Source organism: Bombina bombina, chromosome 1 (genome assembly GCF_027579735.1).
Source record: "Bombina bombina isolate aBomBom1 chromosome 1, aBomBom1.pri, whole genome shotgun sequence".
NCBI classification, from domain to species: Eukaryota; Metazoa; Chordata; class Amphibia; order Anura; family Bombinatoridae; genus Bombina; species Bombina bombina.
The window spans coordinates 1,167,469,793-1,167,489,339 of NC_069499.1; the positions used below are offsets into that span (position 1 = coordinate 1,167,469,793).

General features: G+C 38.1%; 1 protein-coding gene across 1 annotated transcript in view; it reads right to left on the reverse strand.

The window, feature by feature from the left end:
- The window catches only part of PLEKHM1 (pleckstrin homology and RUN domain containing M1), a 212,207-nt gene that overhangs the window by 146,222 nt on the left and 46,438 nt on the right, over positions 1-19,547 (reverse strand). Inside the window, exon 6 of the mRNA XM_053699611.1 lies at positions 5,076-5,232. Coding sequence (XP_053555586.1) covers positions 5,076-5,232 — 157 coding nt within the window. The remainder of the gene's footprint in view (positions 1-5,075; positions 5,233-19,547) is intronic.

Sequence of the window (19,547 nt, forward strand, 5' to 3'; positions counted from 1 at the left end):
TTACACTTTTTATTTTCTCCCCTTTTTTCTTAGCATTTGCTGGTTGGGTTTAAGCCTTTCCACCTTTGTCCCCCTTCCCCTATTCTCCTCATCCTCATAGACTTTCCCTTCCCCTTCCTCTCCCCAGTTTTACCTTTGGTTGATTTATTTATCATTTGTAAACAGCTACATTAAGTACAGAGTATAGTCCAGTTGCAGTAGAAACACATTGTCTCAGTTTTAACCAACAATGCCCAATGTACAGATCGTTACTCAGACCCCTATGACCCCACATCCTCAAGTCAGTTCTTTTAAAATTGCTACACAGAATGTAAAGGGTTTCTTGTCTCGAAATGCTTAATAGCATTCCACGACTTCTATAAAAAACATATAGACATTATCATGATTCAGGAAACTCACTTCAAAACAACTAATGAACCCGCTCTCTCACGCCTATACTACGACCAACGCTTTCTCAGTTCTGGCCCGACGAAACACAATGGGGTTGGTATTTCAGTTAGAAAGGGAACATCCTTCCAACTCATGGATAAATACCAAGACCAAGAAGGCAGAATACTGGTCCTATAAAACAGAAAACAACAGAGGGGCGCCTCATGTGTAGTATTATCTTGGTGATGACAGAAATACAACTGAATAGCCAAATGGGTACTCACATACTCCAAAAGCACACTTATGTGCTTGTAGGGACAGGCTGTAGATTTGTATAGGTGTAACAACTCACCCGTTCTGGGATACTTCCAATACTGTAATGCTGCAGCAAATATGAAAAAGCTAACAGAAAGCACTATATGTGCAGACCATTAAAGATAAAACATAGGTGTATACTTAGTAGCAGAAAGTGCGTACTCACATACTCCCATAGCACACCAATGTGCTAGTAGATGCAGGCTGCAGATTCAGACAGGTGTGGCAGCTCACCCAAACAGATAATCCCTCAAGCATTGGTGAAATGAGAAGAAATGCAGGTTTGGTACTCCACAGTGGCTGTATCCTTATCAATAGTAATGAGCAGATAGTAGGAAATGAAATCCACTCCAAAGATAGAAGTTAAAAAATATTTATTAAAAACAAGTTAAAAAATTAAAATTAAACAACAACACCAAGGTTGTTACAAAGAATGGATTACAGGGTCACCCAGTTGGCCCCAATGATTGCAACGCGTTTCTCGGTTAGCAAACCGTTTCATCAGGCATATCTAACTTTCCTACTAATCCAGCTTTAGACACGTCTCCGGAACAGCCAAATAAGAGCCAACTGGCAGGCACTCCGTGCTATCCCTTTCTTTGATACTTGGTGAATAAGGCATCCAATTACCAAAGATTTTACCTTTTTCTCCAGCCCACAACGCTCCTATACATGTTTAGATTATGTTTTTTTGCAACCAAAGTATGCTGACTGCTTTGACAGACTCTAGAATACATTACACCTCATGGTCCGACCATAGCATGGTTAGCTCCACTTTTAAATGCTCCACAAAGCCCCAGCACCAGCAGCATTGGAAACTTAATGATCAGATCTTTTCTGACTCCTTGATAACCTCTGATATAATAGAAAAAAACAACCACGTTTTTTAATTTTAACGACCCAGCTGAGACCTCGGCAACCAATAATTGGGAAGCATACAAATGCTATATTAGAGGTCGTGATACTGAGCCACACACACAAGCTACGCAAACAAAGAGCGGCACTCTACACAACGCTGACATTAGACTTTCAAGACAGAGAAAAGGAGCTAAAGTGAAACCCCAAATTCCCACAACTCTTGTTGCAGTCACAGCAGGCCAGGGACTCAATATCTGATCAAAAATGCCCACCTCCGAGCTCTCACAACAAAATCTAAGTTTTTTATTGAAAGTAATAAAGCAGGACGCCTTTTGGCAAGGTCCCTTAAGAAGAAAAGATACAAGTCCTATATTCCCAAAATAGTGGATCCTTCTGTATCCTCTTATACTTCCAATACGGGCATAGTCAACCAATTTGCGCAGTATTACTCCTCCCTCTACAATCTCCCAACTTTAAACTCATCCCATAAACACAGATTAATTAATGACTACCTTTCACAGACTCAACTACCCTCATTATCTTGGACTCGCAGTTCACTCTGCAAAAACTCCTTCTGGCTATTAAAAACCTCCCCCAGGGTAAAGCCCCAGGCCCTGAAGGATTTACACCCAAATTCTACCACCTGTTTAAATCCCAAATAAGCCCTCAGCTCCTCAAAATTTATAACTCCGTTGATATTACATGCCAACTACCGCAATCTCTATTAGAGGCCACAATCTCTGTCTTTCCAAAGCCAGGTAAATCGTCGAAACAGTTTGCCAATTACCATCCTAGATCTTTAATAAAAATTGATATTAAGTTATACGCAAAGATGTTAGCGACAAGAATAAATAACATCCTTCCCTCACTTATTCATACTGATCAGGTGGGTTTCATCCCGGGTAGGGAAGCCAAAGATAACTCTATACGTGTCCTGCAAACCTTGCTTTCTGGTGTCTCTTCTAAACCCCCCCCCCCTGGTCTTTTTGTCCAATGACGCTGAAAAGGCTTTCGACAGGGTGGACTGGGATTTCCTCTGGGCCACACTGTTGAAGTTTGGATTTTCGGATTCACTAATTGCCCGAATAAAAGCTCTGTATAATAACCCCACTACCAGAATCACCGCTAACAACACACTTTTCCATCAGATTCCCATTAATAATGGTACCCGACAGGGATGCCCCCTCTCTCCCCTGTTGTTTGCCTTAGTGGTAGAAACACTGGCATCTAGGATTAGAAGTAATATTAATATTCAGGGTATCTCATTTGGAGAGACGCAACAAAAAAGTGTCTACTCTACGCAGATGACATATTCACAATTCACTTCCTCAATACCACCTTCCCTCCTCACAGAGCTAGATGAGTACAAACTACTACTACTACTATTATTATTATTATTATTAACATGGGGAAATCAATGCTGATGCCCCTAAATATCTCGGAGGAAGAATCCCGATTTCTTTCAAGCCATGCCAGTTTCCAGATCACAAATAAAATACGTTATTTGGGAATTGAGGTGCCCGCTAGTCAATCAGACCTCTTTGACCTTAATTATATCCCTCTACAAAAGGAGTCTCAGTCTTCCCTTGAGACCTGGCATAAACAAGGCCATCTCTCTTGGATGGGAAGTATTAACATCTTCTCCCTAAATTCTTGTATTTGCTTCAGGTTCTCCCACTGCCCCTGCAATACTTAAAACTGCCACAACAAAAAATTTGAATTATTTATTTGGTCATACAAGAGAACCAGGGTTGCCAGGAATACACTATATCACACAAAGCAGCATGTAAATAATTAATACACTGATTAATTAACCCCAACTGTTCAATAAACCCCCTTCAGAGAATATTAACCCTGGATCCTATCAAGTAGGGCTGGGCGATATGGGCAAAAGAAAAATAGCGATTTTTTTTGCGATTTAACCGTGATTTTCTTATAAATGACTATAACACCTTAATTTTTCAATAAAAAAATTTATTTAAAAATACAGAATCTTAATGTACATGTTTCTCAATGTCCAATACACTATATATGTGTGTATGTGCACAAATATATATATATATATATAAATATATATATATATTTATAATTATTAATATTTTTCTTCTTTTTTAAACATTTTATCTTGACTGATAATGAGCCCTGTGCAGGAGTCCAATACAGGCATATATCAGTAGGGGTGGGGGGCTGCTCCTTTCAGAAATCCTGTGCCTTGCTGATATTAAATACATTGTAGATGCAGTTAACCCAGCAGCTAGCTAGCATAGGGGACTGCAGTTTTAGCCTTTTTGGCAGCCGTGGGGTTAACTGCATCTGCTATGTATTTGAGTTGTTTCTCAGAGAGCAGAAGATTGTGTGGGATGTTCCATAATAATTACATACCCTAAGTTTCAGACTGCAGACGTCCCTAGGGGGAAATATAAGTAAGTGGCTTTCCCTCCACTTTGGGCTCTGCTTTTAGACTTCTATAGATTGATTGGCTGCTACTGAGATCACAAACAGAAAGTGAAAGTAAAACAGCCATTTTACAAATGTGTGCTAAAAACAACCACTAGATGGAGCTGGTTTGCAAGAAATCACATACAAATCAATAAAGTACAGCCAATATCTGAGGATATATTTTGTTTAGTAAAAAATTGCAAACATAGCAGTTTTTAAATTGCGGCAATTAATCGCGGTTTTAAATCGTATATGCGATTAATCGTGTAGCCCTACTATCAAGGTATAAAAGAGCCACACTGTGACCCTGTTATAGCGTTTTATATGTAAAAATTTAAAACGATCTTACATCCAGGATCCATGCTGTGGAACAGAAAACAGCCTCTCAATAGTGACAGTCTTATAGCAGCGCTCCTGACATGGAATTGAGTGAGAGAAAGCAGGCAGTAAAACTTGTCTACACTAATTGCTTAGGAGATGTTAGCAGTAGTCTGGATGGTTTCGCAGATAAACTTTCCCTGCATCTCCAGACTCATCAATACTCTCACTAAAAGGGTGACATGACTACTTAAAACACCAGTCCTATCTCGAAGGGCAGATACCCTTTTTCAGGACTCTCAAAATCTTCTGACACTTTTCTGCCACCTCCTAATGTGAAGAAAGGCAAAGAATGACTGGGGTAATGAGGAAGTGGGAGGGATATTTAAGCCTTTGGCTGGGGTGTCTTTGCTTCCTCCTGGTGGCCAGGTGTTGTATTTCCCAACAGTTAGGAATGAAGCCATGGACTCATCCTATCTTAGGAGGGAAAACACATCTGTGAGACTCAAACTAGCACTGGACCCACAACCCAAAATAAATCACAAAGCCACAGAGAAAATAGTTTTGTAATAGGTGTAAGAGTTGAGATTTTGGTTTTAACACTTTATAATGCAACAGTTTCTAAATCAGAACCTTATACAGCTAAATAATAATTGCCCCAGTGAAAAAGCAGTGGATTGGCTTACTTTATCATTTTCCTCCCATGCTTAAATATTTCCAAATAACATTTTCTGGATACAATACTTTTTAATAAGCGTAACACTGCACATCAATACCTATCTGCCTTCTGTGAATGACATTAAAGGCTTGGTTCAGACGTTCATCGGATGAGTTGTTAGGAGGCTGGGAGGGGTACATATCTCCAGGCTTCGATTGGTCTCCAGGAGTAGAAACTCTCTGAAAATCCTCTTCTGAAATCCAGCTTCTGCTTTTCTAAAAAAAGGCAGATTAAACCGGTAAATCTTTCAGCAGACAAGTTACTACTACAGTATATATGAAGATCCTTTGTTATGGGTACAGCTGCTATACAGGATATAATCAGTCTCCCCACACCCAGCACTATCCACAAACATCAACCCCTGGTAATTCATAAAAGAAAGAAGAGGTGGCATACGCCTTTGGAGTAAATTCCCATACTGATCTGCACAGGATCATCTTGTATTCAAGTGAGAAGCACAAGACATCCCTCATTTTTAAATTCATCTGCTTGTGTCCACCTTTTTTACCATGTGTTTTTGGCAATCAAGGTATAAATCAAAGCTGCAAATGTGTAATGCAGAAGAGATTTAACTCCTTGGTTGCATGGGGTTAGGCAACTAAAATCAAAATCCCTCATGTGAGTTTGACTGGAAAACAAAAAGTTAATGTGATATTAACCATTTCACTGCTGAGCAATTTCAACACCCCTTTTGTCGGAGCTGCTTTTAGCTGTTTGGCCCTCATTACATTTACACATAAATGTCAACTTTAAAGCTACTGCCCCTATACACTAGGTAGGTGAAAGACATTTTATCACCTTATAATGACGAGGGTATAAGCCCCTGATTAGGAAGAAAGAGGGTGTAGCCCTCTTTCTAAACTTGAGTCTTACACCCGTCTGTGTTTAATTAAGGGATAGGAAATTTAAAAGTGCCCCTTCACCTTGCTAAACACTGAACATGTGTGTACTTGCAGCATAACCACGGAGATCACCTGAAATTTAGAGGGGGTGATTCCCTCTCTTTCACATAAGGGGTCACAAACCCCTGTAAAATATGAAACCCAATTTTCTTTCTTTCATGATTCAGCTAGAGCATGCAATTTTAAGCAACTTTCTAATTTACTCCTATTAAAGTAAAGCGATATTTGCGTTCAACTCAGTAATACCTGCGCTGTTGCGTTCCCATTGCATGGAAGCATTGCGCTCACGAGAATGTGCTTCCATAGGCTCCAATGGGAGCCATGTTCTGATGCAGTCATACATGGCACAGAACCTAAGCGCAATGAAGGGGTTAAGTAGCACAGCAATATAATATAATAATTATAATATAATAATTTTATATAATATAATATATATATATATATATATATATAAGTTTAATATAATATAAGTTTAATATTTTTTCATAAGTTTAATCATTTACTCCTATTAAAGTAAAGCAATATTTGCATTGAACTCAGTAATACCTGCGCTGTTAGACCTTGCATTCTCATTGCATGGAAGCATTGCGCTCACAAGAATGTGCTTCCATAGGCTCCAATGGAAACCTTGTTCAGATGCAGTCATACATGGCACAGAACCTAAGTGCAATGAAGGGGTTAAGTAGCAAAGCAAAGGACAGCAATTTTAAAGGGATACTAAACCCACATTTTCTCTTTCATGATTCAGATAGAGCATGCAATTTTAAGCAACTTTCTAATTTAATCCTATTATCAATTTTTCTTCGTTCTCTTGCTATCTTTATTTAAAAAGCAGTTATGTAAATCTTAGCAGTCAGACCATTTTTGGTTCAGTACCATGGATACCGCTTTCTTATTAGTGGACTACATTTAGCCACCAATAAGCAAGCATAACCCAGTTTCTCAACAAAAAAATGGGCTGGCTCCTATGCATCATATTCCTGCTCGTTAAATATAGATTGCAAGAGAACGAAGAAAATTTGATAATAGGAGTAAATTAGAAAGTTGCTTACAAATTGCATGCTCCATCTGAATCACGAAAGAAAAAAATTGGGTTTAGTGTCCCTTTAAATATATAGGTATATGAATATGAATATATATATATATATATATATATATATATATATATATATATATATATATATATATATATATATATGTTAGTATGTGTATATACTGCCTAGTACTGTATTTTTTTATGAAATAAAAGACCCTCTATTTTGGGGGGCATTTGGGGCACTTTTAGAAAATTAACAAGAGATCTGATCTCTGGTTAGTTTGAGCGCTTATTGCTACTGCAAGCTTGCAGTAGCAATAACCAGTCACTTGTAATGGATGGTTATTTATTGTGCGCTCGCAAACGGCAAATTTACCTGTTTACGGTCGTGCAATAAATTAGCACTCCACTTATAATCGAGCCCTAAATAGGCAGAGTTTACAGGGAAATCAGATATTATATTACTTTCTATACACACGGAAAAGCTGGAAAGATAGCTCAGCATGCTAAGGCACTGTGGCTGAGCTCTGTAGCAACCCAAGGGTTGCAGGTTCGATCCCCGGCGAGGTCCACTCAACCTTTCATCCTTCCGAGGTCGATAAAATGAGCAGCGCCTTGAGACCCTTACGGGTGATTAGCCGCGCTTTACAAGTACCCAATACACATACACACACACTTACTTATCTTATCTCTGTCTGTATACAAAAGCCACATACTTGAAAATCAATCGAAAAATAACATTTTATGATTCAGACAGAACATACAGTTTCAAATTTACTTCTATTATCAAATTTGCTTTGTTCCGATGATATTGAGTTGAAGAGATACCTAGGTAGGATCACTACATGGCAGGAACTAGTGCTGCCATCTAGTGCTTTTGCAAACGGATACGATTCTTGCAAAACTGCTGCAATATTGTGCTCCAGAAATGGGCTGGTTCCTAAGTATATGTCCCAGCTTTTCAACAATACATACCAACTAAGAAAAATTGATAAAAAAACTAAAGTTGTTTAAAATTGCATCCTCTATCTGAATTATGAAAGAAACATTCTGGGTTTCATGTCCCTTTAAGCATATTCCCGAATACAGGACAATCCTGTGTAGATCAGAATGTGATAAATGGCTATATTAGGCAATTTGCAGTGTTTTGAAGAACGCCTAAGTAACAGAATTTGCTCTTTCGTCTCTCTAGAGAGTGTGGGACAAGAACAATTTATACAGTTTAAAGGGACATGAAACCCAAAATGTTTCTTACAGGATTCACACAGATTATACATTTCTAAACAACTTTCCAATTTACTTCTGTTATCAATTTTGCTTCATTCTCTTAGTATATTTTATTAAAGAAGCAGCAATGCATTTCTGGGAGCTAGATAAACACATTTGTAAGCCAATAAAAATGGGCATACAAGTTCAGCCACCAATCAGCAGCTAGCTCCAAGCTCCTGCACCTATCTAGATATGTTTTGCAACAAAGGATACCAAGAGAATAAAGCAAATTAGATAATAGCAGTAACTTGGAAAGTTGTTTAAAATTGTATTCTCTATCTGAATCATGAAAGAAAATGTTTGGGTTTCATGTCCCTTTAAATCCCTGAGTCATTATTAGCAACCAAAGTGTTACATTACTGGTTTGTGCTTGTTTGAGGCAATTAGTTACATCAATATAACTGGTAATCAGCCTTAAAGGGACAGTATACACTCATTTTCATATAACTGCATGTAATAGACACTACTATAAAGAATAAGATGCACAGAGACGGATATAAAAATCCAGTATAAAACTGTTTAAAAACTTACTTAGAAGCTCTCAGTTTAGCTGTGTTGAAAAAGGTAGCTGGAAAGCCCACTGCAAGTGGGAAATAGGACACTCCCCCCCCCCTTCTTTTGCATATGAAAAGACCCTTTACACAAACAGGAGCAAGCTGGAGTAGGTAGCAGACGGTATTCACATAAAACTTTGGGGCTTGGTTAGGAGTCTGAAAATCAGAGCAATGTTATTTAAAAACAAGCAAAACTATACTTTTTTTTTTAAAACAAAAAACTTTATGGGCTATATAAATAGATCATCTACAAAACATTTATGCAAAGAAAAAATGAGTGTATAATGTCCCTTTAAATCACAGGGTTTTAATTTTTACATGTATAGGTATTGGGGTTATTTAAAGGAATTAGTTTAGAAATGAGTAATTTAAAGATAAATAATATTTTCTATGGAATTCAGTGTTTTTTGCTGTCAATCCTAAAAACTGTCACGTCAGTAAGTGCCAGGTATATTTATATGTAGACAGATTATAATCTATTGGTGTAACAAATGTATGGATCTATTAATGCACACACTTTACCCATATAGAACATGTTGCATTCTTTACAGTTTGGCATTGCATTATTTAAATATAGTTTATAGCAAACTTGTATTTTCTTTCTTTTTAAGCTATTAACTGGCAACTGACTATTGTTACTAGACTATGTTTTGCTTTTAAACTGTGAACCTGAAGGATTTTCATAGGTGGTTAAACCTAGAAAAGAGTGCTATAGAATAGTATGGTGTCAAGCGACAGGTCATTTCAACTGGACAACCAAAGGAGGAGCGATAAAGAAAGGGCAATTTTTTTATTTATTTTTTAACGTCTGAACCAGGCATATGACAAACTAGTGACTTATCTGTGGGATATTCTAACCACAACATTAGCATTGTATGATGATTATTGTTACAAAAAAGAAAATGGTTTGGGTGTGAACTTTGCTACTAGAGAATTCAGTGTTTTTTTCCCCACAAAGCATAATCAGTTCCTATTTTTATTTTATGTTCTTAAACTTTACAAAATGGATCTGTTGAGAGTTTAGTAATAAAATAAATAAATAAAACCATTTTTTTAAACTCAGACAGCATTCCTAGTAGAGAAGTAATCGGCTTAATTTACAGAGCCTTATATTATAAAATAAGTGTCTTTCCTTAACAAATAAGAGAACCCTACTTTAATGAGAAACACTGTTTTCAAGGAGAAAATTGCCTTTAAAGCACTCCCTTAAAGCAGTGCTTTCCAAACTGTGTGTCGTAACACATTAGTGTAGGTAGGTGTGTCCCTGCTTCAGCACAATTTTTTTGGAATTTAAAATTATTTTTTTGTTTGGCTTCCGACTTTCTGCCTGCCTGCTACGCATATCACTTAGTTGACACGTGATTGATACCTAGGGGGTCACAGATTATCTTAACCTATTGGCGCAGCTTAGCGAGAACTGAAACTATTCCCATTGGCAGCACATTGGCTCCTGACTGCACATGTAGTCTCCTCAATCGGCTCGTGACTGCATGTGTAGTCAGTGAGTGGGATAGCAGTGAGTTTGCAGCGCAGTCAGTAGTCAGTGGGAGGGCAGCAGCTTAAACGCTGAGCTGATGTCAGAAGTCAGTGGGGGTTTTTTGCAGCTAGCTCCCAGTAGTGCATTGCTGCTCTTGATATATAGATAGGAAGTGGAAGCTTAAAAATGCTTGATGATGAAATGCGAGTGTCTTTATCTAATAGTCCACCAAATATTCAGAAACTGTGTTCATCCCATCAACCTCATACATCCCATTAAAATAGTAAGTAGCTATTGGTGGTTACATGTAAATACATTTTATTATTATATAATGTATGTATGTGTCCATATCTCTTAAAGCAAGTTAGTTTAACCTCCTGTTTGCTAGAACAACTGAATTACTGTGTCGCAAAATGATGTGGGTTTAAAAAGTGTGTCGCCAACATGAAAAGTTTGGAAAGCTCTGCCCTAAAGGATATCTTAGTACTGATGAGACTTCTTTTAGAATCTCACCAGGACAACGACCTTTAGAGATTTGGACTCTAAAGAAGGAAACATGAAACCCAAAATGTTTCTTTCATGATTCAGATAGAGCATGTCATTTTAAATAACTTTATTTTTTACTTTTATCCCATTTCTTCATTCTCTTGGTATCCTTTGTTGAAAAGTAGGGAGGTAAGTTTAGGCACTTGCTCTTCAACAAAGAAAACCATGGGAATGAAGCAAATTTGATAACAGAAGTCAGTTTAGTTAAATGATGGGGTTTTTTTTTTGGTTTTTTTTTAAAAAGTATGCTCTTTCAGAAATCGCATAAGAGATATTTTTGAGTTTCGTATCCCTTTAGGACATTTTTTCTGCCATGTAGTGCTACACACATTTGCACACTGCCTATTTAGGTTTCTCTTCAACAACAATAAAATGAAAACAAAGCACATCTGATCTGATATTAGAAACTTATTTTTTAATTGTATGCTCTGTCTGAATCACAAAAGAAAAGATGTTGGGTTTCATGTCCCTATAATGTTCTGGTCACAGATTAAAAGGAATATCCCCACCCATGTTGTATTAACATTACAGTCAGAGGTATTATTTTCAAAGGAAGAATACTTCAGAGGACTAATATATTTTTTTTATTCTCTCTCTCTCATTGTTATTCTTTTTATTCTCTCTCTCTATACATTGTTAATGTTGTAAAGGACTACTGTAGCTGATTTTTAATGTAATATCTATATAGGAGTGCAGAGGCCCATTATCAGCAACCATATGCCCTGTGTTCCAATGGCACTGACAACTATTGTGCTGATTAAAGAAGCAATAAAACTAGCCTTCATTAGACTAGTTATGTATCTGGAGCATCAGCAATTGTGGGTTCCATTACAGGCTCAAGATGGCCAGAAACGAAGAACTTTCTTGTTCTGAGAAATGAAGGCTATTCCATGCAAGAAATTGCTAAGAAACTAAGGATCACGTACAATGTGGTGTAATACTCCCTTCACAGAACAGCGCAAACGGGCTCTAACCAGAATAGAAAGAGGAGTGGGAGGCTCCGGTGCACAACTGGGAAAGAGTACAAATACATAGAGTTTGAGTATCAAACACCTCACGGGTCCTCAACTGGTAGCTTCACTAAATAGTACTGAAGATGCAATACTGGGACGCTGGACTTCTAGGCAGTTGGCAAAGAAAAAGCCATATCTCAGACTGGCCAATAAAAAGAAAAGATTAAGATGGGCAAAAGAACACAGACACTGGAGAGGGAAAGATTGTAAAAAGTGTTATGGACAGACAAATCTAAGTTTGAAGTGTTCGGATTACAAGGAAGAATATTCATGAGACGCAGACCAAATGAAAAGACGCTGGAGAAGTGCTCGATGCCATCTGTCAAGCATGGTGGAGGCAATGTAATGGTCTGAGGGTGATTTGGTGGTGGTAAAGTTGGAGATTAATACAGGGACCTTGAAGAACGAAGGCTATCACTCCATTTTGCAACGCAATGTCATACCCTGTGGATGGCACTTGATTGGAGCCAATTTCCTCCTACAACAGGACAATCACCCAAAGCAAAGCTCCAAACTAACCAAGAACTATTTAGGGAAGGAGTCAGCTGGTATTCTGTCTTTAATGGAGTGGCCAGTGCAGTCAACAGATCTCAACCCTATTGAGCCGTGGTGGAAACAGCTTGACCGTATGGCACGTAAGGAGTGCCCATCAAGCCAATCCAACTTGTGGGAGGTGCTTCAGGAAGGATGTAATTTCTGCACATGGAGGATTCTTTGACAAAGACAAAGTTTGAAGGACACTATTTTTTCACTTAATTATTTCTAACCTTGTTGATGACTATATTTCCTAATCAAACTAATTTCATGTATATTTTCATAGAAAATAGGGAAATATCTAAGTGACCCAAACTTTTAAACGCATACCCAGTACTGTGCAAAAGTCTACAGCCACCATTAGATTTGTTGTTTTAGCAATGGTATGACGACAATATATAATTATTTATCAGTCTCCATTAGAATACAACCAGAAAATACAGGATATTTGTATGCAGTAGTAAAAAAAAAAAAAAAAAAAAGAAAGAAAGAAAATCTGAACAAACAGCTTCTGTAGAATAAAGTGGCAAGCATTTAGTGTGACCTCCCATTACACTTGAACAATATCAGGGGCCCGATCCGATATGCAGCGTCGGTCGCAAAAGCCGGCGACGCCGAAATTTGCGCTGGCTTGGTATCCTATATACGGCGTAACCTAGAAGTTACGCTCGTATATTTCTGCCTTCGCCCGTAGTTTTTTGGGCCATAGGCAGGTATACCAAACAAGCGCAGTTTGGTATCCAATAAACAGCGTAAGGACTTACGTGGCGAAAATGGAGAAATCTTGCTCTATTTTCACCTCGCTACAAAATGCAGCCGTAGTAAGCCTTACGCTGAGTATTGGGGCCCCGTAACTCCCTAAACTACCTGCAAAATAAAACCTAACACCTAACGCATGCGTAATGTCTATCTACCTGTCAACCGCGATCCCCCGCCGCAATCCCTAATAAAGTATTTAACCCCTAAACCGCCGCACACGGACCCCGCTGCCACCTACATTAAAAGTATACCCCCTAATGTGATCCCCCTACACCGTCGCAAGCTACATTACATACCCCCTAATGTGAGTCCCTTACACCGCCGCCGTCTACCTTACCTACCCCCTAAAGTGAGCACCTACCCCACCCCCATATACCTTACCTACCCCCTAAAGTGAGCCCCTACCCCGCCTCCATCTACCTTACCTACCCCCTAAACTGAGCCCCTACCGCGCCGCCATCTACCTTACCTACCCTCTAAAGTGAGCTCCTACCCCGCTGCCATCTACCTTACCTACCCCCTAAACTGAGCCCCTACCCCGCCGCCATCTATCTTACCTACCCCCTAAAGTGAGCTCCTACCCCGGCGCCATCTATCTTACCTACCCCCTAAAGTGAGCCCTACCCCGCCGCCATCTATCTTACCTACCCCCTAAAGTGAGCCCCTTACACTGCCGCCATGTATTTTAAAAATATTAACCCCTAATTTAATCCCCCTACACCGCCACCAGCTATATTAACTATATTAATTATATTAGGGTTAATATAGTTAATATAGTTATTATATTATATATATTAACTATATTAACCCTAATTATATTAGGGTTAATATAGTTAATATCGTTATTATATTATATATATATATATATATATATATATATATATATATATATATATATATATATTAAGTATAATAACCCTATCTAACTCTAACATCCCTAACTAAATTCTTATTAAAATAAATCTAATTAATATTAATATTATTAATTAAAATATTCCTATTTAAATCTAAATACTTACCTATAAAATAAACCAGTCAATCAGATTCAAGTTCAATCCGATTGGCTGATTGGTTCAGCCAATCGGATTGAACTTGAATCTGATTGGCTGATTCAATCAGCCAATCAGATTTTTCTACCTTAATTCCAATTGGCTGATAGAATCCTATCAGCCAATCGGAATTCGACGGACGCCATCTTGGATGACGTCATTTAAAGGTACCTCATTCCACGTTTAGTCTTCGTGCCGGATGGATGCTCCGCGGCGGAGGAGCAAAGAAAGAAGATTGAAGATGCCGCTTTGCTTGAAGACATCGCCGGATGGAAGAAGACTTCACTGCCGCTTGATTGGACATCGCCCGGATCGGATGAAGAGTTCTGCCCGGCTGGGTGAAGACAAGGTAGGGACATCTTCAGGGGGGTAGTGTTAGGTTTTTTTAAGGGGGGTTAGGGTGGGTTTAAAATAGGGGTATGTGGGTGGTAGGTTGTAATGTTGGGGGGTGGTATTGTGTTTTTTCTTTACAGGCAAAAGAGCCGTTTTCTTTGGGGCATGCCCCGCAAAAGGCCCTTTTAAGGGCTGGTAAGGTAAAAGGTAAGGGCTGGTAAGGTAAAAGAGCTTTGAACTTTTTTAATTTAGAATAGGGCAGGGAAAATTTTTTTATTTTGGGGGGCTTTATTATTTTATTAGGGGGCTTAGAATAGGTGTAATTAGCTTAAAAATCTTGTAATATTTTTTTTATTTTTTGTAATTTAGGGTTTGTTTTTTTGTAATTTAGTTTAGATTATTTTATTGTATTTTAGTTTAGATATTTGTAGTTTATTTAATTTATTGATAGTGTAGGTGTATTTGTAACTTAGGTTAGGATTTATTTTACAGGTAAATTGGTAATTATTTTAACTAGGTAGCTATTAAATAGTTATTAAAGGGACAGTCAACACTTACTTTAACATGTTTTTATATTGAAAATAACAAAACGGAGGTCCGCCTACACTATACCCCTCCTGCCTTGCCGCCTTGCTTCTGTCCTAATCAGCGGCACTAACTACTCTAATACCCGGTAAATATGGATGCCGGACTCCCCCCACCATTACGTAGCTGCCTTCTTCCTCAACTGATAAGCAAATCAGAATCCAGGCATCGGACAGAAATTGCAAGCGCGTGCAATTTCAGTCCGAGGACTGGATTCTGATTTGCTTATCAGTTGAAGAAGAAGGCAGCTACGTAATGGTGGGGGGAGTCCGGCATCCATATTTACCGGGTATTAGAGTAGTTAGCGCCGCTGATTAGGACAGAAGCAAGGCGGCAAGGCAGGAGGGGTATAGTGTAGGCGGACCTCCGTTTTGTTATTTTCAATATAAAAACATGTTAAAGTAAGTGTTGACTGTCCCTTTAACTATTTAATAGCTATTGTACCTAGTTAAAATAAATACCAAGTTACCTGTAAAATAAATATAAACCCTAAAATAGCTACAATGTAATTATTAATTACATTGTAGCTATCTTAGGGTTTATTTTATAGGTAAGTATATAGATTTAAATAGGAATATTTTAATTAATATTAATATTAGATTTATTTTAATAAGAATTTAGTTAGGGATGTTAGAGTTAGATAGGGTTATTATACTTAATATATATATATATATAATATAATAACGATATTAACTATATTAACCCTAATATAATTAGGGTTGATATAGTTAATATATATAATATAATAACTATATTAACTATATTAACCCTAATATAATTAGGGTTAATATAGTTAATATAGCTGGCGGCGGTGTAGGGGGATTAAATTAGGGGTTAATATTTTTAAAATAGATGGCGGTGGTGTAAGGGGCTCACTTTAGGGGGTAGGTAAGATAGATGGCGGCGGGGTAGGGGCTCACTTTAGGGGGTAGGTAAGGTAGATGGCGGCGGGGTAGGCGCTCACATTAGGGGGTTATAGATTTAATATAGCTGGCGGCAGGGTCCGGGAGCGGCGGTTTAGGGGTGAATACATTTTTATTGTTAGGATAGTGAGGGGGGATAGCGGATAGAGGGTTAGACGTGTCGGGCTATGTTTAGGAGGCGTGTTAGACAGTATGGGAGATTTAATAACTTTAGTCAGGTTTTGTAGGCGCCGGCAGTTTCTAAAGTGCCTTAAGTCACTGGCGACTCCAGAAATATGTGCTTACGCAGATTTCTGGACATCGCTGGTTTATCCGACTTACGGCACTTTAGCCTCTGACGGCGCCGTATATAGGATAGCTCGAGTTGCGAGCTGAAACTGCGGGCGGCAGGGGTTCCCTCGCTTGCGCCGCAAACTACGATCTTTATCGGATCGCGCCCCAGGAATCTGGCTCTCGTAAACCTAAATATAATGGAACCCTAAATAATGTCATTGCTAACACCTGTATTTGTCCTACTATTTCATGTCAAAATGACTGCTGTGAAAAAGGTCTATTACACCAGGTTTGTGTAAGACATGATTGAGCATTATATACACATGTGGTATGTGTTTATTTCATTGGAAGCTTGCTAATAAGACCAACTTTCAATCACATCATTCCATTCAAAATGCCAAAGATCAGAGAATTAGACAGACATAAAATTATACTTTTGCATCAGCAAGGCCACTCTCAAAAGGGAAATCAGCAAACAAACTAGATACTCAAGATATGGTATTCAAGCTGTTATAAATACATTTGAAGAATCAGTAGAGGTCAAGGACAAAAAAAAAAAAAAAACTGGAAGGCCAAGAAAACTTTCAAAATCTGATGAGAAGTTTCTTCTTTGAGAGTCCGGAAGAAATCCAGAAAGGACCTGGCTCAGCATCTGGCAGCTTAATCGAGATGCCAAGTCGACCCTTCTATAGTCTGAAGAAGCTTGACCAGGAATGGTCTTTTTGGAAGGGGAACAAGTTACAAAGGCTAAGATATGCTAAAGCTCACAAAGATTGGAATGAAGATCAGTGGAAAAAGGAGAATTATGGAGTAACGAATCAAAATTTGACATTTTTGGGTCCTATCATTGACAATATGTGATAAAAAGAATTGGAGAGAGATGGAAGAATGAGTGCTTGCGGTCTTCAGTGAAACATGGTGGAAGGTCTGTCCTGGTTTGGGGCTGCATTTCTGACAGTGGTGTTGGCGATATTGTTTGGCTCATAAATGCTGAAAAAGTACAGAAAGATTTTATTTCTTCATACCATTCCTTCTTAAAAGCGCCTGATTGGGAATGGTTTTATTTTTTAGCATGAGAATGATCCTAAGCACACTGATAATGCAGTGAAATCATATTTGGAGGGAAAAACAGTTGATAAAACACTGACAGTCATGGCCTGGTCTCCGCAGAGTTCAGACCTGAATATTATAGAGGCAGTATGGGATCACCTGGACAAACAAACAAACAAAAACACAACTTAAATCTAAAGAAGAACTCTGATAAGTGCTAAAAGAATCCTAGTATAATATACAAGAAGATGACTTCAGAAAACTTCAGGAGAGTCTCCCCAAAAGAAGGTCAAACTAAATACGGACTTTTGCCTGTATTTGCTGACTGAACAAATATATTATTAGTGTTTAATAATTCAAATGTGGATTTATGGACTATAATAAACAACAGTTGTTAACAGCCAATTTTATCAGAATTATGAATGGTTGTCAATTCTAAGGCAAAATGTAAAAATTTAGTAATCAACAAAAAGAGAAAATAGGGGTAGGGGGGGAAAAAAAAAAATCTGATCTTCAAGGTCCAGAAAACTTAAACATAGTCACAAAGGATGCAGTAATGTACACTACACAAGTATTTGCTGCACACCACAATACCACTAGTTAGACTCCCAGGAGTTAACCATGATTTGTGCAGGATATCAACTGGGGGTAACGGCCCACTGTAACCCAAACCTGGGAAACCAAATGGGCCGTACCTCCCATACAACCCTCAGCCAGGAACGGGTGTGGCACCGTCAAGACTACAAACAAGCGGTGAACAATCAGCAGCAATCATATAAGCGTTACCATCAGACTTAAAAGGGACAGTCTAGACACAATACTTATTCTTTATTACTTATTGTTATATACTTGACAAGCATCTTGCAATGGGTTCCACATCTATAAGCTAGTAAGAAGTACATGAAACTTTAAATAATCGTTTGTTTATAGTCAAAATGGCAACCAAACTCCACCCAGAGCATTCTTCTTGTCCAGTTAGATGTTTTCTTGTATTACAGTTTAGTGGTGCATGTTTAATATTTTTCAATTAGCTATTTCAAAATGCACATGCACAAATCAGCATGTGCAAATAAGGAAACTTATTGGAGAAACTTAACATACCAAAACATGCAATAGGTGGGAACAGCTTGGCGGCCATTTTCAGACAAACAAATATTTAAATGTTTTATGTACTTCTTAAAAGCTTATAAATGTGAGACCAGTTGCAGGATGCTTCTCTGGTATGTAGCAATAAGTAAACAAAATTATATATTGGGTCTAGTCTGTCCCTTTAAGCATCCACAGACTAAATCAGTTAGAGCTTCAACAAATGTCATGCATTGCTGGATGACTAGTTTTGCCCCTCCCCTTGTGTGGGGGGCATGAGGCTTCTTCAGATCTGTGCACAACTCTCTACAGTCTTAAGTTAAATATACATACAGTTTCCTCCTTCTGGGTGCTCCAACTAGTGAACAGCGGGTTCAATCATCATGAGGACAAACCTACTTACAAAAATGTTAGAGCAAACTATTATACATGACAAATGACTAGACACCTAGGTAGTTAACGGTACAGGCGTAGAGATACTTACTAAAATAATAAACTAACATAATTAAGTAGCTTATACACAGAAAGCATGAATATTCCACCTTTTCATTTAGACCAAATTTGACAAAATGCCGGGCGGGAGAGATGCGCTTATCGTCGAGCGCTCAAAAAGGTAAAGATTTTTTTTTTTTAAATGAAATCTAAAAAATTTGATGAATTAAACCCACCCTCATTTTGCAAAGTTTATCCGATGCCATGGGGCAGTTAAGTGAAGGTGACCTTCACTTTAAATTACCAAGTGAGGAAGTGGCCAATGAGAGCTAAATTTACACCCAGAGTTTCTTTTATTGAGTGATTTAGAAATGGAGGAGGGGTTATGTTTCAGACAAAAAACTCTGTGCAAAGAAAGGAAAGGAGAGTGCTGCCACTATTTTTACACTGACTGATCTGCTGCCTAGTATTACACAGTCTTTGTGATATAACCGTGTGGGACACTCTTTTTAAAGAAAAAGAGAAAACTATTGGGATTACTTTTCCTTCTAAAATTGTGGATATCTTCCTTTATATGACAGTGAAAGAACTTTGAATGCTGAAGTCTCAATCATTGCTAAATTGCTAACTGGTAAGGTATAAAAAAAAAAAATATGACTTACCAGATAATTTCCTTTTCTTCGATACAGGGAGAGTCCGCAGCTGCATT